The 24,461-nt window shown below is 38.0% G+C and overlaps 1 protein-coding gene across 3 annotated transcripts; it reads left to right on the top strand.

Annotated features, from left to right (window-relative positions):
- The first annotated feature begins 1,919 nt into the window (after nucleotides 1–1,919).
- On the top strand, nucleotides 1,920–22,750 carry LOC106931579 (uncharacterized). Of its 3 annotated transcripts, XM_088009850.1 has the most exons (3): nucleotides 12,377–12,423; nucleotides 12,521–12,619; nucleotides 20,259–22,750. In XM_088009850.1, exons 1-3 carry the CDS (start codon nucleotides 12,411–12,413, stop codon nucleotides 21,875–21,877), a joined length of 1,731 nt encoding a protein of 576 aa, XP_087865976.1. In that variant the 5' UTR covers nucleotides 12,377–12,410; the 3' UTR covers nucleotides 21,878–22,750. The 3 variants fall into 3 exon arrangements, with proteins under 3 accessions (XP_087865977.1, XP_087865976.1, XP_087865975.1); XM_088009851.1 differs by lacking the exons at nucleotides 12,377–12,423; nucleotides 12,521–12,619; nucleotides 20,259–22,750 and adding exons at nucleotides 1,920–2,271; nucleotides 3,428–5,649; XM_088009849.1 differs by having other exon boundaries at nucleotides 12,387–12,619.
- Nucleotides 22,751–24,461: the final 1,711 nt, after the last annotated feature.

The raw sequence follows: 24,461 nt of genomic DNA, 5'->3' as shown, positions 1-24,461 counted from the left end.
CCCTACTTTCACCCCCTGCCAGCAACCCACTAGAGCAGTGGTTCTTAACCTTTTTTGAGGTACCGAACCCACCAGTTTCATATGCGCACTCACTAAATCATTCTGTAGTAAAATATGATTTTTTTCCCCCCCAAATTCTAGTTGGGTTACCCACCTAGAGTCTAGTTGGGTAAACCCAAGATCACTAGTCTTAAAAGGTAGAGTCTCTGAGAACAGTTCTTCAAAATATAGTCAGTGTTTTCAACAAAGTTGAGCTGACTGTCCAGGAACGACCCAAGGTATTTAAAACTTGCCAGTTTCAACAGGTTGGCCATCGAGAGAAACTGGAACCACTTTAAGGTCTTTAGATCATTTAATTAGCTCTACATTCTGAAAAACTAACAATAAATAACAAAGACTTGGTGGTATTCTGATTTAGTAATGTAATTATATTAGTTGTGTTACCACCTCCATGCCACTAGAGGCAGTAGCAGGCCGGAAAAGATGCGACTAAGGAGCAGATTTAGAAGTACACCGAAAGCTACAGAATTTGGTAAAAACGGTGAGTTTTGCTGAAGTAATTAAAGACACAAGTTCAAATCCATGCTGAGAGTTTAACTCGGTACACAGTGATTCATACTGGTGAAAAGCCATTTTCATGTGTGAACTGTGGAAAAAGTTTTAGTCAAAAAGGGTTTTACTGAGCACATGAGGAGTCACTTAGGCAAGAAGTTGTAGAAGTATTTTCCTACTTAGGGTGCGTTCACACTGCAACCTGAAGTGACCCAATTCCGATTTTTTTTTACGTAATGCGACCTGTATCTGATCTCTTCATGACAGTCTAAACAACACAGGTCGGATTCTTTTTGAATATCCGATACGGAGGATTAAGTTGTTAACATGCTGCTCCGGCCAGGCAACAACTTCAAATGTGTAAGCGATGCTCCACTGCTAACCTCCATGTTTACTTCCGCAAACATTCAGCTCTTCTTTTTGTGGCTGTTGGCAGAACACTGAGACCGCTGATGCTATTGCGCCCTTTACTGCGCATGCGGGTCCCGTCAAGCTGCAGTGTGGTCGCAGAGATGGGCAACCCTGATTTTTTTTTCCTAAGGTGGTACTTTTTCTTTGCTGGCATATTCTGTATCGCCAAAAAAAAATCATTCTTAAAAACTGAAAATCTATGGACCAGTTTAGTAATGTTCAGTAGAGACAACATTAACAGAGTCTGACCGGACACAGACTCCCTGCCAGAACATCCTAATGAGATTGGACTAGCAGGATTTATTTTTATTATTCTGTACAACAGAGAGATTTTGTGAGGTTTACTTTTATAGTTGTTTTTTTTTATCAAAAATGGAACATACTGGAATGGGTGATTGTTTTTAATTAATCTATACAAAACTATATTTGTGTTGATGTTTGTCTTTAAAGCAAAATGAGATTGAAACTGATGTCAGTTGGTTCAGGTTATATTAACCAGTCTTACTGTGCCTATTTAAAATCTTTTCAAATGAAATTAAATTAATTCGTACTTTTAAAAAAATTCAAGATTCACCACAAACTAATTTTCATGCATTGTTTGTACAAAGTATGTGTGATTGATTACAATAAATTACTTTGTCTCTCGTCTTAGTTGTAACAACATGAAGGAGATCGGAGCAACTGCACTCTCGTCTAAATGCACCATGTCCTGCCGGTAGAAATCATCCCCAGAGTCACTAATGTCCCTCCACAGATGTCAGAATATATGTGAGTGTACAAGAAGCAGAGGGGCAACTCCAGGTTAAGAGATAATTATGTGTAGATTTAAAATTTCTGACTGTTACTGTATTGTAGGAAATTTTCTTATTTTGTGAAACAGTGAAACATGTGGGATGTAAGAAAAATTTTACCTATGGACTCGAATACTAATATTGTATTTGTCTTATTTAAATCAAGTGGAAGAGAAGATTTTAGTTTTTTCGATGACAACTGGACTGTATGAGAAATCTTTAATGTAATAATCGTATTATCCAGAAGGTGGCAGTAATGCCACCATATTAATGCCGACAGTCAAAAAATCCCAAAGAAGAAGAATCTGAAGAGAAGGAAGAAGAAAAATAAAAATGGCGCCTGGTCTGTTTTGTTGAATATTTTTTCTGAATAAGTTTCTCAACAAGCAGTTAACTGCTGCTGAAGAAACTTTCACAGAGTTTAGAGAAATAATCGTGAAGTCGGAGAAAGAGATGGACGATCAGCGCAGACTGCTGGATTTCTCCCGGACTCCTCAGATTATCTTACATCGAATAGGTAGGAAACAGCAGCGTTTGGATGGAAGTTAATGTCTAAATGTATGAAGCTTTCTGTATGTCGATCACTTTACTAACTGTCTTCTTCCCATATAAATGTGTTATTAGCAGGTAAATGAACGCAGACGTCACAATTATGCTGTGAAAATGTCTAATTTATGCAGAGAAAAAATGGAGCCAGTGATCTCAGTTGTTTCTCCCCCCTGTATTAATAAAGGGTCAAAACAGAAATACGGTTGAATACAATTTCGCCTTCTAGCACGAAAACCACTCTAAACATAAAGCCAGGGCTACAATGCGATGGTTTAAAACAAAACATTCATGTGTTGGAATGTCTCAAAGTTCACATGGTCAGTTTTACTTCACAATTGCTTTATGTTGGTCTTAACCATAAAACTTTACTGAAATGATTTATGTATGTGGTTGTTATGTGACAAAATATAGAAAAGTTCAAGTGTTATGAATACAAGCTACTGTAGAGACAATGCAGCATAGGGTTAGTGATATAAGCAGCATAAAATAACATATATAATCATTTAAAAATATATAATATGTACTGTTAACATTAATGCCTACAATAAATAGTTTCATGGTAATAAAAATGAGGACAAAATAACTTGTAAAAATCTGGTTATTTGAGAATTCTCCAAATATCAGCTGAATATCTTGACTGAACTGTTGATTTGCACTCTTAAATCTTCAGGTTTCTTTTTCAGAAGTGCACCAATTTATCAATTAGCCGATTAACTGGCCCCGATTTCCTTAAGTTTGGGAGATCAGTAATCAGCAGATACTTAAATGTGAAACCAGTTTTATCCACTGATCTTATCTGCTTCAGCAAAAGTCTAAAAATCAACCACTTACTCTTCTGCTCTCCAGTGAGAGGATTGACTGATAGACCGGCCCACCAGGTCATGTCTGCACGTTCGCTGTTAACAATAGTCACCTCACATTTGTCAACTGAGCAACTTTTCTGCTATATTTAGTGACATTTCAGACAGAAAGAATGGTATCAGTCAAAATAGGAATCGGCAGGTAAGACTTTTTAAAAATCTGTAATCAGCAATCAGCCAGAATACTGCAGTCGGTGCACCACTACTCTATCTGGTGATTCAAAAGAGTCAACAATTCTTCCTTTTTTCTGTTTTCTTATCCAGATTACCTGCTACATAACGTTAAGGAGGAACAAAGGAACCAGGAGAGGAGATCCACTCTGGACCAGGAGGAGTTAGAACCTCTGCAGGTGAAACAAGAACAGGAAGAACCAGAAGATCAGCAGATAAAAGAAGAGCAAGAGGATCTAGAACATCGGCAGATAAAAGTGGAAGAGAAAGAAGTTTACTGCAGTCAGGATGAAGAACAGATTGAGTTAAAACAGGAGACTGATACCTGCATGGTGGATCCTGTTGATGAGCAAACATCCCACACTGAATCAGAACCAAACAGGAACCAAGTCATCTTCCAGGAAGCTGCTGAAATTGAGAACCAAAATCAGGAAAGAAGAAAACCTTTCTCATGTGTGACCTGTGGAAAAAGTTTTAGTCAAAAACAGAGTTTAACTCAGCACATGATGATTCACACTGGTGAAAGGCAGTTTTCATGTGTGACCTGTGGAAAAAGTGTTCGTCTAAAACAGGATTTAACTCGACACATGAGGATTCACACAGGTGAAAAGCCATTTTCATGTGTGACCTGTGGAAAAAGTTTTAGTCTAAAACGGAATTTAACTCGTCACATAATGATTCACACAGGTGAAAAGCCGTTTTCATGTGTGAAGTGTGAAAAAAGTTTTAGTCAAAAACAGAATTTAACTAAGCACATGAGGATTCACACTAGTGAAAAGCCGTTTTCATGTCTGACCTGTGGAAAAAGTTTTCGTCACAAATTTTGTTTAACTCAGCACATGATGATACACACCAGTGAAAAGATGTTTTCATGTGGGAACTGTGGAAAAAGTTTTAGTCAAAAACCAAATTTAACACAGCACATGACGATTCACACTGGTGAAATGCCGTTTTTATGCGTGAATTGTGGAAAACGTTTTCGTCACAAAGTTAGTTTAACTCTGCACATGAGGATTCACACTGGTGAAAAGCCATTTTTATGTGTCACCTGTGGAAAAAGTTTTAGTCAAAAACAGAATTTAACTCTGCACATGAGGATTCACACTGGTGAAAAGCCGTTTTCATGTGGGAACTGTGGAAAAAGCTTTAGTCTAAGACAGCATTTAACTGAACACGTGATGATCCACACTGGTGAAAAGCCGTTTTCATGTGTGAGCTGTGGAAAAAGTTTTAGTAGAAAACGGAATTTAACTCAGCACATGAGGATTCACACTGGTGAAAAGCCGTTTTCATGTGTGAGCTGTAAAAAATGTTTTAGTCACAAAGTTAGTTTAACTCAGCACATGATGATTCACACAAGTGAAAATCTGTAGAAGTATTTTCCATACATGTCCTATGTTGAGGTTCACTATAGAATTGATTTTGGTTAAAAACTGGAATGAAAGACTGGAGGGATTTCATGTTTATAAAGCTGAAAGTTGTATTTGTTAAATGTGATCATTTGGATGTTCACATTTTTATACTTAGAGATGTGCATTAATGACACACCTTCCTTCAGAGATGCTTTATTTTTTCTGGCATATTCAATATCAAAAACAATGATAAACTGCATGTTATTGTATGAACATCCTGTTTATGTCAAACTGTATGTTGTGTGTACAACATGAAGAGCAGAGGGCTCAGCACACAGCCCTGAGGAGAGCCAGGACTGATGCTGGTAGCTGAAGAGCCAAGGGGGCCACTGACTATTTCATACATGAACAGAGTCTGACCGGACATGGACTCCCTTCCAGAACATTCTCACAAGATTGGACTTGAGGAATTGATTTGTATTATTCTGTTCAATAGAGACAGTTTGTGGGGTTTATTATTTTAGTTTTTAAAAAAATCAAAAATAGAATGTACTAGAATGGTTGAGTGTTTTCAAAAAATCTGCAAAAAAATATTTGTGATAGTTTTGCCTAGTAAAATGAGATTGAAAGTTATTTAATTTCTTTCAAATTATATTAACCAGTTTTACTCTACCTAATTAAAATATTTTCAAATGAAATAAAATGCATTTGTACTTTAAAGAAAATACAAGATTCACCACAAACTCATTTTTATGCATTGATTGCACAAAGTACTTGTGATTGTTTTCAATTATTTGCTTTTTTCTCTAATTTTAGCTGTAATATTTTGCTCTTTTCTTCTGTAGCTGTTAGACTACTGTCTTTTGATGTTGAAACTATTTTATGTGCATTTATATATGTATTTTAGAAAGAAATTGACATGTAAAATTTCATGTAAGAATAAAAGTTTTGAGTTTTCCTTTAGTTCATGTTATGCCTTATTCTTGAGCCCAGCAGATGGTGGCTCTACACCTGTACTGGTTGTAGCCGCTGTGGTTCCTGTAACTGATGGGTTGCTGGTTCTGACTCTCCACATCCATCTCAGTTGTTGAGTCCTTGAGCAAGACACCAAACCTGCCTTGCCTGCTGTTAGTCAGAAGTCCGATGGGCCGATTGTGTAGCAGCTTCTGTCAGTTTGCCCCAGGGCAGCTGTGGCTACAATGTAGCTTATCACCATCAATAAAGCACTTTGGCATCCTCTGCACTGGAAAATCAATATTATGCAAGGTAGGTTAGCTCTGGTGCTGGTAACGCTGAGGTCATGGGTTCAATCCTCACACTGGTCAATTCAAAGCTAATTTCTTTCAGACAATCAGCACTTTAAAAAGGCTAGAAAATCAAACAGTATCCATGTTATTTTTGAAAAACAGAATATGAATACTTTTCTCAAATCTTCATTCTGTTAAGATAATGTCAGTTGTTCTTAATAATAAGTATGATTCAATCCCTTCACTGACCAATCCAAATCTAAAGTCTTTCAGACAAGCAACACTTCAAAATAAAAAGACAATAAAAACTTCAAAATTAAAAAAATTCTGGAAAATAAAACCAACACAGAAATTACAATTTTACTGGAAAATTAATTATGCATGTTGATTTTGAAAAAATATTATAAGATGAGCACATTTGTCAAGATCATCTAAGTAAGTGGTTCCCAAACATTTTCTTCCAAACATCCCCCCCTATGGATTACAAAGAGCTGTCTGGTTGAACGATGTGTGTGTAGTGGGGCAGGAGGAAGGGAGAGGAGAAGGGAGGAGGGATTTTTTGGGGGGCAAAATAAATGTACATGGCTGAACATGGACAACATCGGTAGCCTACCGACTACTTAAGCTTTAGGTGATGTATTGATATTAGCTAGTCAACTTTTAACTAGCATTACATGTTCATGTTTTTTTGTTTTTTTTTCATCCAGCTTCCCACGCGCCCCCTGCAATGGCACAGCGCCCCCCTTAGGGGGTGCGCCCCACAGTTTGGGAACCTCTGATCTAAGTTGTTCTTAAATCGATGGAAACTCAACATTATGTATGGCTGGTTGGCTCATCTGGTCAGAACATGGTGCCAATAATACTGAGGTCATGGGTTCAATCCCTATGCAGGCCAATTTGAATCCAATGTCTTTGAGAAAATCAACACATACAAAAGGCTGGAAAATCAAATGTTAAGCATGTTGATTTTGAAAACCATTAGAATATGAGCACTTTTCTAAATTCTTCATTGTGTTGAGATCAGGTAAGTTGTTTTTAAATCCATTGAAACTCATCATTATCTTCCACCAGCTGAGATTAGCTCAGCTGCTCAGAGGGTGGTACTACTAATGCTGAGGTCATGGGTTCAATTCCCACACTGGTCATTTTCAGAAAATTAACACTTCAAAATAGAAAAGGGCTTTAAAGGACATAATGAAGCTCATCCTCCATATGTGATGCTGCAACCTTGTCAAGAAAAAGAAAAGAAGCAAATTAAGAGTTTTGGGTGGATAATTATAAATAAAGTAATAGTGGAATAGATAACTTTCTAATTAGTTCTGTGGTTGTTACTGTTGAAGAAGATTTTAGGTTAAAATATTTCTTAAGAAAAACTCTTTGGCTTGATCTTCTTCGATCCCAGGTTCTCCCAGCGGGCTGCGTGTAGCCGCACAAAAACAACAGTGAGTGCAGACGTCACAGAATTACAGTTTAATCCAGGGGTCCCCGGATCCGGTCCGCCCCCATGAACAATACCAGAGAGCAATCAGATTTTCTTACATTTACCGTATTTTCCGGACTATAAACCCTTTATATGTGAATTTTTCTTCAACCACCAGGGGGCGCTTTAGCAGGAAGTGAATCATTGGTTACTTGCGCGCCAACACTGAGCCTACACGCAGCAAAATGAGTAAGAAACCGATCAGATGTCTTTGGAAAGTTTCTTTGCAAAGGGGAAAAGGCCCAGAGAAGAGACAGGAGGATGGATTTATCCCGGACCGGTAGGTGAGTCAAACATTACAAGCCGCTCTGTGTAACATGCGGCGACCGGCTGCTAATGAGGCAATGAAGCTTCAAGCTGCTTTGCCACATAGAGACCAAGCAGGCTGTGCTCAAGCAACACAGCTCGGGTGTTATTGTCTCTCGTCACTCCCTGATGGGACCGTCTCCTTGCAGAGAAACAAGCTCAGGGCTCCCGTTAGTCGTTATCGTGAGTTAAAATTTTCACGAAAGTAAAATGTTCGTTTTTGTGGCGCTTCTGTTATTTTGAAGGGATATGTAAACGTTACCATAGCGACCAGAGTCAGAGCGTTTGGGCAGTGGTCGAGACGAGATGAGTAGAGCTTGTGAGTCTTAAGTCTGGTTTAGACGGCAAGATTTAAGGATTGTCGGCCGATTCTCCAAACCTCTGTGACTACAGAGCTGATAAAAGTACAACAGGTTCGATCGGTTCGTGTCTCCAAGGCAGGAGCAACACGAACCGATTCCAGAGGATAATCCAGTAAAAAACCCCAACATAGCGGGAATTTAGAATAACCAAACACGGATGACGATGTAGAAGCAATAGTGATAGTTTGTGGACTCATTTTAAGAGATAAAAGACGTAACAAAAAGAAAAGGCGGTGGATAAAAGACGATGGTAGTAGTCGCTCTGTTTGCTGCACTATGATTTGGAGGAGACCATGTTTTTTCATAGTTAACATCTGAATAAACATATATAATAATGACCTTTACACATAATAATAAACATTTCCACATATCATCTCCAATATCCACAGGACTCTCAGTTGCGCGATATGTCAGCTGTTTGGGATTCCCCTCTGTTCTGACGTCACCACGCTTTCTGATTGGCTACCTGTCACATTCAACAGGTTATATTCTCGTTCCCAGTCAGGGTAACCCCCACAGGCTGCGATAAAAAGGCCAAGACAACCCAAATTGGGTATATTCAGGATTTAGTGGGAACACCAACATGCAGAAGCCTTATCTGACTGTTCATTAGATCATCACTTTTACTGTTACAGTTACCGTTCGGGAACTACCGTAATCAGTTCTGTTAAATCTAAACTTGGGAACTTTTTCTTTTTCAACGTAATAAATGTGATATTCAGTTAACTTGTTATGACTCAAATTTTGGGTGGAAAACCTGAAGCAGCAGAGATATCTGCGGCTTATATGTGCATGTTTACTAGTTAAAAAAAAACAAACTTTGGGGTTGTGGTTTATAGGCCAGTGCGGCTCATAGTTCGGAAAATACGGACTATTATCCTTACTGGATTTTTTCTGTGAAGAACCCAGATAATGTTATTTGATTGTGCTTTCTGGAAAACAATATATTTTTTACATTTAGGCACTCCTGCAAACGTCACTTTTTCTGTTACAAACTGACTCCGGCCCCCCACCAGAGAAAGGAAAAGTTATGTGGCCCTCACAGGAAAAAGTATGGGGACCCCTGGTTTAATCCAATAGAAAACAACACATAAAATGACAACAGAAAACTGCAGAACAACAGAGTCATACATTACTTTACCTGAGACAAATAGAGAAAAAAAAAGGTAAAGACAAGTCTTTGGAGAGTGCTGATGCAAAAAATCAAAATAAGGCAGCAATCTGATTTGTTACTCGTGTGTACAAACTTTTTATAGTAAAGGCGTGTTTCTCCTCTTTAATATATTTAACTAAGCCGTACCTCTGCTTGACCAACTGGAAGCTATCTTGGACCCTCTTTAAAGTTGGAACCTCCTTACCATTCTGCTTCCACGATCAAAGACCACTTTGTCACCTCTGTTTAACAAAAGGAGAGGAGAGCTTGTGCTGAACTCCTGCGGTTTTAAGGCCATCTGGGCAAAGAGAAACAGAGAAAGGTATTTCACAGATAGCTGTGAAATCTGGAATCTCTCCCGCTTTTCTCCCTACTCAGATACCTCAGGAACAAACTTAAATTCTGTAATTAGTTCCAGCAAAGGTTATCTCCACAAACCTGATTTTTTTCTTCTGCATTCAGAACCTCAAAAGAATGAGTCCTGGCATAAACCAAAAGTAATACATAAAATCAACAGAACAGAATGGGATAAAAATTCCTTTTTCTGACCTATCAAATATAATATTCAATCCCGAGTATAAAAATTAACATAATCATTTTCCAAAACCCTTTCATCATAAACCTGAGCAATTTTCTAATACTAAACAAAATATTTTTATTCACACACTTTTCCATTTGATTCCAATATAGTAGCAAATAATAAAATTTCAAAATACATTCATCACTGACTACATTAGTAATTCTAAAACTACAGTTAAACTATTTTCAGTCAGAGCATGCTATTAATAACTAAGAAAAATGTCTAACAAAATAAATGTTAGTGGTTTTAAACATTCTATGTTGTATTCAGTTTTACACCGTCCCAGATGTTAGTTTTGGAAGACTTTTGATCTTCCGTGAACCGAGCAAACTTCTCTCTCCCACGCTCATCCAAATGATACTGCCTTCCTGCAGATGCTAATTTTATGGGCTCCTCTCCTCTCTGATAACACAACAGGAGCCTCAGTGAGAGTTCCCTTTTGATCTCTATTTTCCTTCCTGTAAGTTGAATACTTACCCAGCAATAGTTTTAGTTTTAAATCATTAACACAAACCTGTTCTAAATTAATAAATTTGTTCAAAAAAGATTAAACTGTATTAAACACTAAAAATAATCATTTTTTTCTCAACATTATTCCTGTTATTTCATCATGGATCTCTGGACAGGCTGAAGTTGATTTAAATTTACTGAAAAAAGGAGACAATTAAAAAATAAAGAAGTGGAGAGTTATATAGAAAGAGAATATTATGAGAAATAAAAGAATAACAGATAAATTGAATTACCATTGGCAATTTGAATGGCTTTAGAATGGATTGAGGAAGTGGAAAAAAGAGGTTATAATTTGTTCAGATTCAGGTAGGGCATTAATTAGTATTGAAGAAGTAAACTCAAAATCAAGGGGAAAATATTATACTGGATATAATTCACTCAATATTCAGGATTAAAAACCATGGTTCTCAAGTTAAACTAGTTTGGATTCCTGCCCACATTGGTGTGGTAGGAAATGAGTTGGCTGATAGTTTTGCTAAGAGTGCTTCAAAAAAGAATATTGTTGATTTAAATATTAAAATAAGTAAAAATGAAATTAAAAAATATTATAAAAGAGTATATGAAGAAGAAATAGCAAGAGCAGTGGGATAGAGGAGACAAGGCGAGGTTTTACTATAGTATCCAAAAACGTTGGGGAATTGCTGGGTTTCAGATGACGTAGCACCTACGTCACCCAATGCAGATGAAGAGGTTCGGAAATAAATTCCGCCCTTTTATTTCTGTTGAACTAGCATCAAAATGTCTACAGTCTGAGTCCTTTACTGCTGCTCCAACCGTTCAAATAGAGAAAAATATAAACGTTATTTTTGTGTTTCAAAGGTAGTTGGTCGCATGGGAGTTAATTTTAAAAAACGTAGTGAAAAAAGAGGAGAAAAGTGGATCCACTCAGAGTGCTAATGTTGTTAGCAGCTAGCTAAGTGCCGAGCCACGAACAGAAAATGTTTATTCAGTGGAACTTTCATGCTAAAAAATAAATAAAAAGCCAAATAAATTAATTATACCTTGACCTATCCAGCCATACAGTCACCGTGAGCTTTGACTATTCACCCACATGCTTCGTGTCTGGCCACGAACAGAATACCAGGGTTTCTGTAGATCGGTACGAATCGTTGACTTACATTGGACCTGAATCCAGCGTCCTACAGCGATTCCACATTAACGTACAACTCCAGCATGATTTTGGGTTTACAGAAGCTAAATAAATTATTTACCAGGAGACTCAAGCTCATAAAATAACATGAGTTAGCTCGTTGTTAGCATAGCATCGTTATCACAGATTTATTACTTAAAATAGCACAACTCACTACTCACCCGGCAGAAATATTTAATGCTGCTTTTCATCCTAAAACTTGAATGATTGACATTTTGACAGCTTTCTTCTGGCTCATGTATAATCTGAGGTCTGCAGGTCCAGTTAATGACGTGGATCGCCTTGATGCGGGTAAATCCTCAAGATTATAAGAGAAGTCTTTTTTCTTTTTTTTTTACCGAGGTAATACGGATCATATCCTAAATATACTAACATTTGTTCGAGATACCTCGCCTGTTCCAGCCTATTTAGGACATCAGCTCTAGAAGTCCCCTTCTGGACCTCCATCTGAATTTCGCGCATCATCTGGGTCACGTGACTGAAACCCAGCAATTAAGAAAATGTAATAGAAATAAAAAGGAAGATATTAGCCTATATCTAGAATAAGATTTGGACATACAGGATTATATAGTACTCTTAAAATAATTAATAAACATAATTCATGTTGCTCTAATTACTGTGGAAAATTAGAAACAGTACAACATATTTTCTTAGAATGTAATAAATATGTTCGGGAAAGAGAGGTGTTACTTAGAGATTTAAGTAGAAATAAAAATAAGTTAGATATTAGACAATTGTTTCACAGAGATCATCAGGGGATGTAGGTTTTAGCAGTATTTTTAATTTCCTAAGAACAGGTGTTATGGGGAGATTTTAATAGTTAAACGTCTGATCCATACTCCAATCTGGAAGGTGGCGGTAATGCACCTATAAGTTGTTTGCCAACGGCCATGAAAAGGAAAAAGAAGAAGAAAACGAGAAGGGAGGAAGAGGAAGATGATGGCGCATGGTTTGTTCTGTTAAATGTTCGAGTGTTTCTGTAAAAAACAACATGTCTTCAGTCCAGCTTAAACGTGTAGTTAATCCTGCTGACGAAACTTTCACAGAGTTTAAAGGAATCATCGTCAAGTCGGAGGAAGAGATGGATGACCAGCGCAGACTGCTGGATTTCTCCCGGACTCCCCGGATTATTTTACACCGAATAGGTAGGAAACACCAGCGTTTGGATGAAGGTTAATGTCTAAGTATCTGAATCTTTCTGTACGGATTATTTTTGTAACGGTTCCCTTCCCGTATAAATGAAGACAGACATGACAATTATGCTGTAAAAATAGCTCATTTATGTAAAGAGAAAATGGAGCCAGTGACTTCAGCTCTTATGTTATGGCTCTCCTACATTAATAGGAGAATTGCATTACAAAACGGTAAAAATACAGTTGAATAGAGTTTCACCTTCCAGCACAACGATCCTAAACATAAAGCGATGGTTTTAAACAAAGCAAACCAAAGCTCGCCGTAGCTTTTTATGCTCTAGACCAGTGGTTCCCAAACTTTTTCTCCTGCCCCCCCAGCGGTCTCCAAACATTTTCTGGGCCCCCCCTATCATTACAAATAGCTCTCTGGTTGAGAGCTTCCCTTCCCCCCCTCACACATATTGTGTGTGAGGGGGGGAAGGGAAGAGGATTCTTAGAGACTCCTTGTCTCTAAGAATCTTTTGGGGGCAAAATGAATGTAGTAGCTGGACACAGAACCCAACACCGGTAGCCTACAGGCTACTTGTTAAGCTAAAGGTTCTGTATTGATATTAGCTAGTCATATTTTAGCTAACATTACCTGCATCCAACAGCTTTACTCAACTCAGTCGGTTAGTTTGGAGGGAAAACTGTGAAAAGTTCTTGGCGTTTTGCTGGTTTGCTGCCGTGATTCTAACACAAACCTACGTAGCTCCACAGCAGCAGCAGGTCTCCTTCACAGGTGGAAACCCACCGCGAGCGTCGTAGCGCTCATGTTGCGTTTAAAGGCGGCTCGGAAAAACAGGTTACAACATGTTAACAGATTAAACAGTTTTAACTGCTGATAAAAGTGACGGAGGACACAGATACACACACATCAAATTGACATAGGAATAACAGAGAGCTGGCCATTCTAAGGTAAAAACCGAACGCATACAGCGTTCATATATATATATATATTTTTTCATCCAGACAGCATCCCGCGCCCCCCCTGCAATGGCACGGTGCCCCCCATAGGGGGCGCGCCCCACAGTTTGGGAACCTCTGCTCTAGACTAGCGGGTGGGGGGTACCGCCCCCCAGGGGGCGTTCAGAGGACAGCAGGGGGCGCTGGCGGACATTTTTTACAAAAGGGGGGCGCTGGGATGCCGAAGGTAAGCTTTACACCTTAAATACACAACAATGCCAGTTTAGACTTTGAGCAACTTGGTAAAACTGTATTGTGTAACATTAAAACATGCTTGGCTGCAACTGTATCGATGGCAGCTCTCCTTCTATTCAGTGTTTGTAGCTTCTTGGCGCAGCTCCGTTCTGCTGCTACTGGCAGCTAAAATCACCTCACTGTGTATCCCTCTGAAAAATGAACCCATTTAAATAAAGAAATCCCTCCATGGTGACACCACGATAGAGAGCGTTCATTTTATAGTATTAACAGCGGTGCTGTAAGTGGTCCGGTATGAAACGGATGTGATAGAACAACAGTACCACAGCACTTTTAAATTTCAATAATCAGAATACCGAAATTGTTTCCGTTTCTTTAAAAGGTTTATGTCAGTCTGCCTTTTCCCCATCGATACGCTTCCGGACCGCTGCGCAACTTAGGGGGTTAAAAAAAAAAAGACGGGCACATTTCGCAAAACTCTGAAACAGGAGAAGCGGGACATAAAACGGAACGACGAACTAGATGTGAATTATGACATAAAAACAGAGAATCCGACGCTGAACAGTGAAAAAATCAACACATGACGATTAGGCGGCGCAGCAGGTGATGAGTGAAGATTACTGATTGTCAATAAACGATAAAATAAATCTAGCAACAGGAAAGAAACTAAAGTGGACATAGCAATAAACCAAGAGAGGATAATACTCATCAAAGGAAACTAAATGGAAATGAATGAAGAACAAAATGCAAGAATAAACTAAGAAACTAAAGTAAATACAGAGGAATAAACTGGTATGGCAAGACCTTTCGTGCAATAATTAATACAGAGACTTTATGGCAAGAATAAACAGACACTATTTCCAGATAAAAGGTAAAATAATATTGTGGAAATGTCACAATGTCAGTACTAGATATGAAATCATATCTAGTACTGACATGTACTAGATTTCATACTAGATATGAAATCATATCTAGTACTGAGAATAAATATATCTTACAGACCATAACGGTAAATAACTTATCACATGTTTTTATTTAGATGATATATTTCTTCAATATTATTTTTCATGTCAGTGTTAATGTCATAGGGCTGATGACTCCATGACACTTTCAATTTGACTCATTAGGATTTGATTAAGAACCAGATTTGTTCTTTGTAATTTCTGTCCAGTAAAACTATTAATCTATAAATCAATAGAGAGGTCTATATAAAGATATAATCAATGTATCTGTCTCATATTTGTACGGCATTAAAAGGTCCTGGAATTTTTGTTTTTCTACTGAAAGCTCTGGTTTGCACAATAAATGCCATGTGGGTGAAGTTTTATGGATGATACTCTGATGTCCCATTCTCCTGAAGGCAGCAGAGCTGCACCACCAGAAGAGAAGAAGAGCTGTGATTAATGTAGTTGCAGTTCTATCCATGTTTTAATGTTGCAGAGCTCAGTCGTTTTGCAAATAGTTCAAAGTTTAAACTGGCATGTTGAACATCTTTTATCTGATCATTTTGTGCAAGATTTAACAACTAGAAAATGGCACAAAATAAGAATATTTTTTCCACTCCGATTGGCTGCTGTTAGGCCTACTGAATTTAACTTGAATGTTCATTACATTTTTTGTAAACACCTGTGAAAATAATTTCTATTCCCATGGCTTTTTTGTTCTCTGGGAATTAATTTTGATGATAAATACAGAAACAAGCATAAAAATCAAAAAATCTACAATAGGGATAGTAATATTAATGATAAAATAACGGTCAGTGCAAAGTAGCCTGCAAATTCTTTGGTGGGGGGCGGTGAGGGACCTGGATAAAGGCTAGGGGGGCGCTGGCTCAAAAAAGGTTGAGAAACACAACTCTAGACCATAACATAATATTAGAATAGAGGCCTCATGGACCGCTCTCACCTATTGTCGCTGACGAGATTTAGGGCGGTGTTCTGTCAGATCAGCATACGTTGTCAGATAGTCATACGCTTAAGTCAGACATGTATTACCATATGATTTTATTTAACCAGCAACATAGAATCATGACGTAGATCATCATACACTTTGTTATTAACAGCTGTATGGCATCCTGACTTAGCGGTTAAGTAGGTTAATGAGTTTTACACGGGCTGTTGTAGCTGACTCCAGCTGCAGCTAGACCCTTTGAAACCACGACAACGCATGTATATTTATCTAGTTATGATATTATAAACAATTTAATCACTTATTTTCGTCATAACTTGTTATGTATGCTGAACTGACAACTCTACTGACCGTCTGACTTCTTAATGCGCATGCGTGGGCATGCGTACTCACTGCATGTATGCTATCCTGACAGCGTACGGCTATCTGACAGAACAGCGGCCATGTTGGAGCAGTCCACCGCTCCACTCAGCCTTATATGTTCGGCAGGCGTAATGAAGTATCGGCGCATTTAATCGATCATAACGCACTTTTTGGTTACTGGAAACCTTATTCCAACAGCTATTACAGCTAAATTTATAAACAATTGTATTTTTTAAAGTGCACTGATACATAGTTCAGCATATTTAAATATGCTTAGTGAGGACAACAATACAATAGAAATAGAGTATTATGATATTGATATTTATTATACAAATAAATTATTTAGCAATGTCAATATATACTTTTATAAATATACAAACAAATAAATGATTAATATTGAATAATATATTAATATATAATATCCATTATATTATATGTATATGTCTGTCCATCCATCCATTTTCTTTACACCCTTGTCCCTTAGTGGGGTCGGGAGAGTTGCTGGTGCCTCTCCAGCTAAGGTTCCGGGCAAGACGTGGGGTACACCCTGGACAGATCGCCTGTCTGTATGTATGGAAACAGGAGGGGATGACGTGGGAAGGAGCGTTATGTTTACATATCTTCCAGGAGATTGGAAATATGCAACATTCACAAGGCAACACGGGAAAAGCCAATTTGGATACAGAAAGTCTTCGGTCGGGTAGATTATAAATTTCAATCTCCCCTAAAGTCTCTCTGCTACATCTCAGTTCCCATTTATCCAGATTAGTTTAATCGTTCCACTGAGCTGAAACTAGCAACTTCTCCAAGATCGATTCCATCCTGTTAGAGCTTTTCAGTCCTCAGCTGGGCTGCGAGTCTCAGGAAGACTCACATCCAACTTGTGTCTCTGTCCACACCAACAGTTTGACTGTTCGCTAGTTCAGCCAAGTCCGTCACAAATTTGTCGATCAGCCACAAGCCCCAATCAGCAGAAATCCTGTTATCATGAATGAATCCAGGGTGAATCCTGCTGGTTGTGTCCCTGCAGGTCAAGAGGGCTCTCCTGTGCCCAGACTTCTTGTTGAGAAAATTTGATCCATTTCATTGAGAGACCGGTTGACCAGATCCATTTGGATCTTTGCACATTTGGAGGATGTGCAAAGAAAGGCTCCAAAAATATAGAAAAAGACGGGACAAAAACAGAGCAAGCAGGGCAGGGAGGGAGCAGAGGAAAAAAGTATCTGCCTTCACTGAGAGCAAGAGAGGAAAATTTATTGATATTATAACAGTCTAATGGGTTTTATCAATACATTCTGGCACAACCGGCCCTTTAAGAACATTCAGTATAATATACAAACCTAATAATCTGTACTCTTATAGCAGTGTTGTGTTCAAGACCACCTAACCCAAGACCAAGACCAGCGGCCCGTGCTACATGACACAATAAAATGTAAAATATGATCAAAATTGCTTCTCAAAATAATCTGAAAGATCCATATTCCCATAAAAACACCTAGATATTAAATACTTAATACATTTTACCAATATTAAATATTCCATTTCTGTGCTAAAATGTGTGATGGTCTCGTGCCATCCCTAAAAACATAACACCCTGGACATTTGCCCATATTGCTCATATAAGAAACCACCACTGTCTGCACCATTAAACATAGCAATGCCCTGATGGTAAATAACGCTCAACTACGAACACTAACCAAGGAGCAACAAGCAAGAAGTAACCAAACAGAAGGCGCTCATCGTGACTGTTTTCACTCTCTCTCCCAGTACATGAAGCCAGGTAGTCTGACACCATGGCAGACATTACAGCTGCCACTTTGAACAAAAACAATCAATAGCAATGTGCATGCTCTGCGTGCTCTTTCGTTCTTGTGTTTTAGTTATTTGTTAATTTAAATATCAACGTACATAATTAAATAAAATAATGATGCAGTGTACACAGAGCATTACAAGAACAAAGAACCGGTGTTCTGTCAGGTCAGATCGTCATACGCTTAGCACAAACTCACGGTGTTCTGTCAGGTCAGATCGTCATACGCTTAGCACAAACTCACGGTGTTCTGTCAGATCAGCATACGTTGTCAGATAGTCGTACGCTTAGCTCAGACATGCATACGCTGTCATTACCATATGATTTTATTTAATCAGCAACATAGAATCATGACGTAGATCATGCCATACAACTGTTATTAACAGTTGTATGGCATCCAGCTGCAGCCAGACCTGCTTTAAACACACTTTGAAACCACAACAACGCATGTATATCTATCTAGTTATCATATTATGTCATATTATAAACAATTTAATGACTTATTTTCGTCATAACTTGTTGCGTATACTGACAACTCCACTGACGGTCGGACTTAATGTGCATGCGCTGGCATGCACATTAAGTCCTGGCATGCCATACGCACATTAATGTGCGTATGGCACATTAGCCATACGCTATTCTGACAGCGTATGGCTATCTGATAGAACAACGGCTATATCTGTCAGACACGTCATTACCATAAGATTTAATTTAATCAGCAACACAGAATCATGACGTAGATCGTCATACACTTTATCAACAGTTGTATGGCATCCCGACTTAGCGGTTAAGTGAGTTTTACATGGGCGTGTGTTGTAGCTGACTGCAGCTGCAGCCAGACCTGCTTTAAATGCACTTTGAAACCATGGCAACACATGTATATCTATATAGTTATCATTGAAAACAATTTAATGACTTATGTTCATCATAACTTGCTGCGTATGGTGAACTGACAACTCCTCTGACGGTCGGACTTCTTAATGCGCATGCGCAGGCATGGTACTCACTGCATGTATGCTATTCTGACAGCGTATGATAATCTGATAGAACAACGGCTCTCAGCGACACTCCAGTCCTATCTAATAAGTAAAGAGACGAGCAGATGAATCGTACTGTTCCTGAATGTCACCTCACTATATTGCAGACTTTTGGACACAGCGCCGTTGTCCCATATATGCGACAAGTCAGTCAACATCTCCGCACAATAATTCAGCGCAGTGAGTGACAACTTTTTTTCATCACAATGCTTATGTGTCTCTGTACAGCTAGCTTTGCTAACATCACATCAACGGATCTTACCTTCTTTGAGCTACTTTTCTAAGTGACGAAAAAAGTTAGACGTTGTCCCCACCGTCTGTGAAAGCGAAGCGCTGCTGAGTTAGCTGTGGCCATCGGATTTCTTATGATTTATGCAGCGATATTCCATTACTGACGATTAGACAAACATTTTCTGCCGCTGAGAGAAAACCACTGCGCATGTCCTGGAGCGTCGCGTGCAAGTGAAAGGTGGGGAGGGAGGGGAGGGAAGGGGGAGAAACAAGTAGTTGCTTGGATTTTAATTGGTGCGTTTTGCATCCACTGAAAACAAAGATGTTAACAAATAAACTGGACAGTATGCTGTACGTTTAGTGATATTTTCACAGTTGCGGTCTCGACTGGTCTTGAAATAAAATGCCGAGTCCTCAGAGCCTGAGACCGAGACCAAATGCGGTCGAGTTCGAGACGAGACCGAGACCATCAAAAAATGGTCTTAAGACCAGTCTCGAGACCAAGACCAATTTCGAGTACCACAACACTGTCTGTATAGTCCTTGCTCCCTTCCTGACGACATCTGTGCCACTTCCAAGGACTTGCTCATAGATAAGACCACACTCCAAATCTACAGATAAACGCACTTTGTGATTGTCACTGCCTTTCATTGGATCCATGTCTGTGCCTTATCCTGCGATATCTGCCAGATCCTTCCCACTGTTCTCATTTCATCCTATTTACTGTTATTCTTATTAGAACAAATTACAAAGCCAGAGGAACTCTTATTAGTTTATAAATTCTAGAGTACTTATTCTTACTATCCACCAACCCGCTAGAAGAACATTTAGTTTTATACTTCACTCAACCCAGAACAGGAATCAAGCCTGTTAGAACTAACGAGATCCAGAAAAACTTCTACTAGTTTATAAATTCCAGATTATTGGTCAAAACAGGAATCGAGAAGTCAGACTTTTAAAAAAATCTGTAATCAGCAATCAGAATACTGCAATCGGGGAACCCAAGTTTATCTGGTTATTTCTCTCCCAAGCAATGAAATTCTTTTCTCATTTACTTCAATAAAATCAACAATTCTTCATTTTCCTCTGTTTTATTGTCTAGATTGCCTGCAACATAACATTTATGAGGAGGAGATATGTAACCAGGAAAGGAGCTTCAATCCGGACCAGGAGGAGTTAGAACCTCTCCAGGTGAAACAAGAACAGGAAGAACCAGAAGATCATCAGATAAAAGAAGAGCAGGAGGATCTAAAACACCAGCAGATAAAAGTGGAAGAGGAAGAAGTTTACTGCAGTCAGGGTGAAGAACATATTGAGTTAAAACAGGAGACTGATACCTTCATGTTGGTTCCTGTTTATGAACAAACATACCAAACTGAATCAGAACCAAACAGGAACCAAGTCATCTTCCAGGAAGTTGCTGAAGCTGAGAACCAGAATCAGGAAGGAAGGAAACCTTTCTCCTGTGAAACTTGTGGAAGAGGTTTTAGTCTAAAAGGGAATTTAACCCAGCACATGGGAATTCACACTGGTGAAAAGCCATTTTCATGTGTGAACTGTGGAAAAAAATTTCGTCACAAAGTTCATTTAACTAAGCACATGATGATTCACACTGGTGAAAAACCGTTTTCATGTGTGACCTGTGGAAAAAGTTTTAGTCAAAAATGGAATTTAACTCAGCACATGATAATTCACACTGGTGAAAAACCATTTTCATGTGTGACCTGTGGAAAAAGTTTTAGTCAAAAATGGAATTTAACTCAGCACATGATAATTCACACTGGTGAAAAGCTGTTTTCTTGTGTGACCTGTGGAAAAGGTTTTAGGGGAAAACAGAGTTTAACTCAGCACATGATGATTCACACTGGTGAAAAGCCATTTTCATGTGTGGACTGTAGAAAAGGTTTTCGTCACAAACTTAGTTTAACTCAGCACATGATGATTCACACTGGTGAAAAGATGTTTTCATGTGTGGACTGTGGAAAAATCTTTAGGCAAAAACAGCATTTCACTAGGCATATAATGATTCACACAGGTGAAAGGCCATTTTCATGTGTGACTTGTGGGAAAGGTTTTAGGGGAAAACAGAGTTTAACTCAGCACATGATGATTCACACTGGTGAAAAAACGTTTTCATGTGTGACCTGTGGAAAAAGTTTTAGTCAAAAACGGGGTTTAACTAAGCACATGATAATTCACACTGGTGAAAAACCGTTCTCATGTGTGACCTGTGGAAAAAGTTTTAGTCAAAAACAGGGTTTAATTAAGCACATGATAATTCACACTGGTGAAAAACCGTTTTCATGTGTGACCTGTGGAAAAAATTTTAGTCAAAAATGGAATTTAAATCAGCACATGATAATTCACACTTGTGAAAAACCGTTTTCATGTGTGAAGTGTGGAAAAAGTTTTAGTCAAAAATGGAATTTAACTCAGCACATGATTATTCACACTGGTGAAAAACCGTTTTCTTGTGTGACCTGTGGAAAAAGTTTTACTCAAAAACAGAGTTTAACTAAGCACATGATAATTCACACTGGTGAAAAACCGTTTTCATGTGTGACCTGTGGAAAAAGTTTTAGTCAAAAACAGAATTTAACTAAGCACATGATGATTCACACTGGTGAAAAACCGTTTTCATGTGTGACCTGTGGAAAAAGTTTTAGTGAAAAACGGGATTTAACTCGGCACATGATGATTCACACAGGTGAAAAGCCATAGAAATGTTTTCCAATAGGATTGTTGTAAACAAATATTTTAGTAGTTAAGTAATCTATCAGTTATTCTTATGATTAATTGAGTAATCAGATAAAAAAATTTATAAAATTAAATATTGGTAAATCTTCCATAACACCAGTGTTACTATCGGATATCAATATCAGTCCAATTTTTCATTTTTGAGCTTCCCTAACAGTTACATTTTTTGTAGTTTAGAAAATTAACCTGTAACAATAATAGCTCACTTTCTAAGTTAACCTGAAGAAAAGTTATACAAAGATCTGAAATTATACCCAATTTAATAATAAAGAGCCAGGGTCACAAATATGCTTAGAAAAATGTCTATGATCCAGCTTTTAGTTTATGTATTCATCTTCGGTGAGTTTAACAGATGAACTCTCACCTTGCCCCATACCTGTCCAGCTTTGGGTTTGACAATACGGGAAATGTCACCTGGAGTGGGGGGATTAGAGTGGGGAGTGAGGGGCAAGCGAGCGAATGAACATAAGATGGGGGTAAAGGGGAGGAAACAGACCAGGGAACAGATGACCGGGGGGAAAAGACAACTGAAAAAGAGAAACTAATGTAGGGGTGGGGGAGAGACAACCGGTAGACCAGGGGACGAAACTAAGAACAGGGTGGAGAGGCGGGGCTATATTTGTGATTATTGTCTCCAATAATTTGGTGTGTCGCTTGTCTTGGTTGTATAATTTTTCTGTTTTCTGCTATGGCTGTTTTCTATTAAAGATCACTATCGTTTTTTAAAGTTGAAACTAATTTAATCTATGAACATGTACATATATATTTGATTAAGTTTTTACAAAGTCACTTGATCACTTGTATTTCCTTTAAAAATGCAGTGTGTGCTGAACGCTATTTTGTTTATGAAGCCCTTTTTTTTTGTTTACGAAGAAATGCTGTGTAGAAACTTTTTAGTTTTGACCCATTTAACTGCTGGATTTTATCTAGCAAATCACGTTAGTTGGTGTTAGCATTCATTAGCCAGAGGTTTGTACAGTGCTGTAAAAAGACTTGAGATCATCCCCAGTTTTTAACACTTTCTTAAAATCTAATTTCCAATTGAATCTCTGAAATATATTGAAACATACTTGACTGAAATTTTAATTGGATTACTCCAATGTTAAACCTAAAGTATTAATTCCCTGGTTGAAGTTTCATTTATTCATATATTTTAAATCAGTTATGCTTTTGTGTTTCCATTTCTAAGTCTGTCTCTGCTATGCTCTCTTTAGACTTGCACTGTTGTAAATCACCATACTTTATTGCATGCAGATAGTTAAAGAAAGTCTAAAAAATTAAATAGAATTAAAGTTAAAATAGATTTAGTTGATTTTATTAGAAATAATTTGAAAAGTAAAATTTATTAGAGAATATTTTAACAAAAATTAAGTTATTTAATCCTTGAGTGACATTCTGGTCCACACTCCTATATTTCCTATATTATCCGCGGTCTAGCGTTTTTCTTTTTCTTTTGATATCTGTTATAGCTTCATCTTTAGGAAGGAGTTTCTCTCTCAGCATGTATTTGAACTTCTCTCTTTTATTTACTTCACTGCAGCTCACAGTTTCTAACAAATTCTGTAGCTTTCTGTGTACTTCTAAATCTGTTCCTTAGTCGCATCTTTTCGGGCCCGTTACTGCCTCTAGTGGCGTGGGGGTGGTAACACAACTAATATAATTACATGACTGAATCAGAATACCATTAAGTCTTTATTATTAATTCTGGCATTATTGGTACCATAAATTATAAATTCCCTCACAAACACCATACCTTTTCATTTTCTTAAAGTAGAGCGAATTAAATGACAAAGTGATTCCAGTTTCACTTGATGGCCAACCTGTTGAAACTGTGGCTAATTTTAAATACCTCGGGTCATTCCTGGACAGTCGGGTCAAAACACTTAAAACACTGGCTATGATTTTAAGAACTGTTCTCAGAGACTCTATCCTTTAGGAAAGCCCAGTGATCTTGGGGTCACTAGAGGTTGTGTACAAGAGTATAAGTTGAGTATTTTAACTTTTCTTCTCCTCGGCTGGTTTTGGTCACATGAGCTGCAGGTTAACAGACAAACGTTTAAGAATTAAATAATAAATAATAAATTAAATAACATTTACCTGTAGCATGCTAAGTGCATTACTCGATGCACAAATTGTTCAGGATTCAATCCAATTTAAATGTATTCATCAACAAGCTTTTAACTGAAGGAACATTAACAATTTAAAGAAATAATCGTCAAACAGGAGGAAGAGATGGATGATCCGCGCAGACTGCTGGATTTCTTCCAAACCCCCCAGATAATTTTACACCGAATAGGTAGGAAACACCAGCGATTGGATGCAGGTTCAAGTCTTTTTTTGTTGCACTGAAATGATCCAAATCAGGATTGGGAAACACTAGAAGGCTGATTCACAAAAGTAGGATGGCAGAATCAGGCTTGACTTGCCATCAGTTCATCCAGGCTTTATATGTTTCACAAAAAACAAACAAACAACATCCTTTGAAGGATTAGAGGAATTGTACATTATACTCGAGAGAAACAACTGTTTGCACTTTCAGAATCTATTT

Source organism: Poecilia mexicana, unplaced genomic scaffold, assembly GCF_051168715.1.
Source record: "Poecilia mexicana isolate PSO_F unplaced genomic scaffold, ASM5116871v1 scaffold_11, whole genome shotgun sequence".
NCBI classification, from domain to species: domain Eukaryota; kingdom Metazoa; phylum Chordata; class Actinopteri; order Cyprinodontiformes; family Poeciliidae; genus Poecilia; species Poecilia mexicana.
The sequence above is the reverse complement of the archived record's forward strand: the minus strand, read 5'-3'. Positions and strand labels throughout refer to the sequence as shown.

Excerpts from the sequence above, each read along its gene's own strand:
- LOC106931579 (XM_088009849.1), top strand. The coding sequence starts at position 12,421 with ATGGTTTGTTCTGTTAAATGTTCGAGTGTTTCTGTAAAAAACAACATG. Across the intron at positions 12,620-20,258 it reads GATTATTTTACACCGAATAG|ATTGCCTGCAACATAACATT; the intron begins GTAGGAAACACC and ends TTTATTGTCTAG.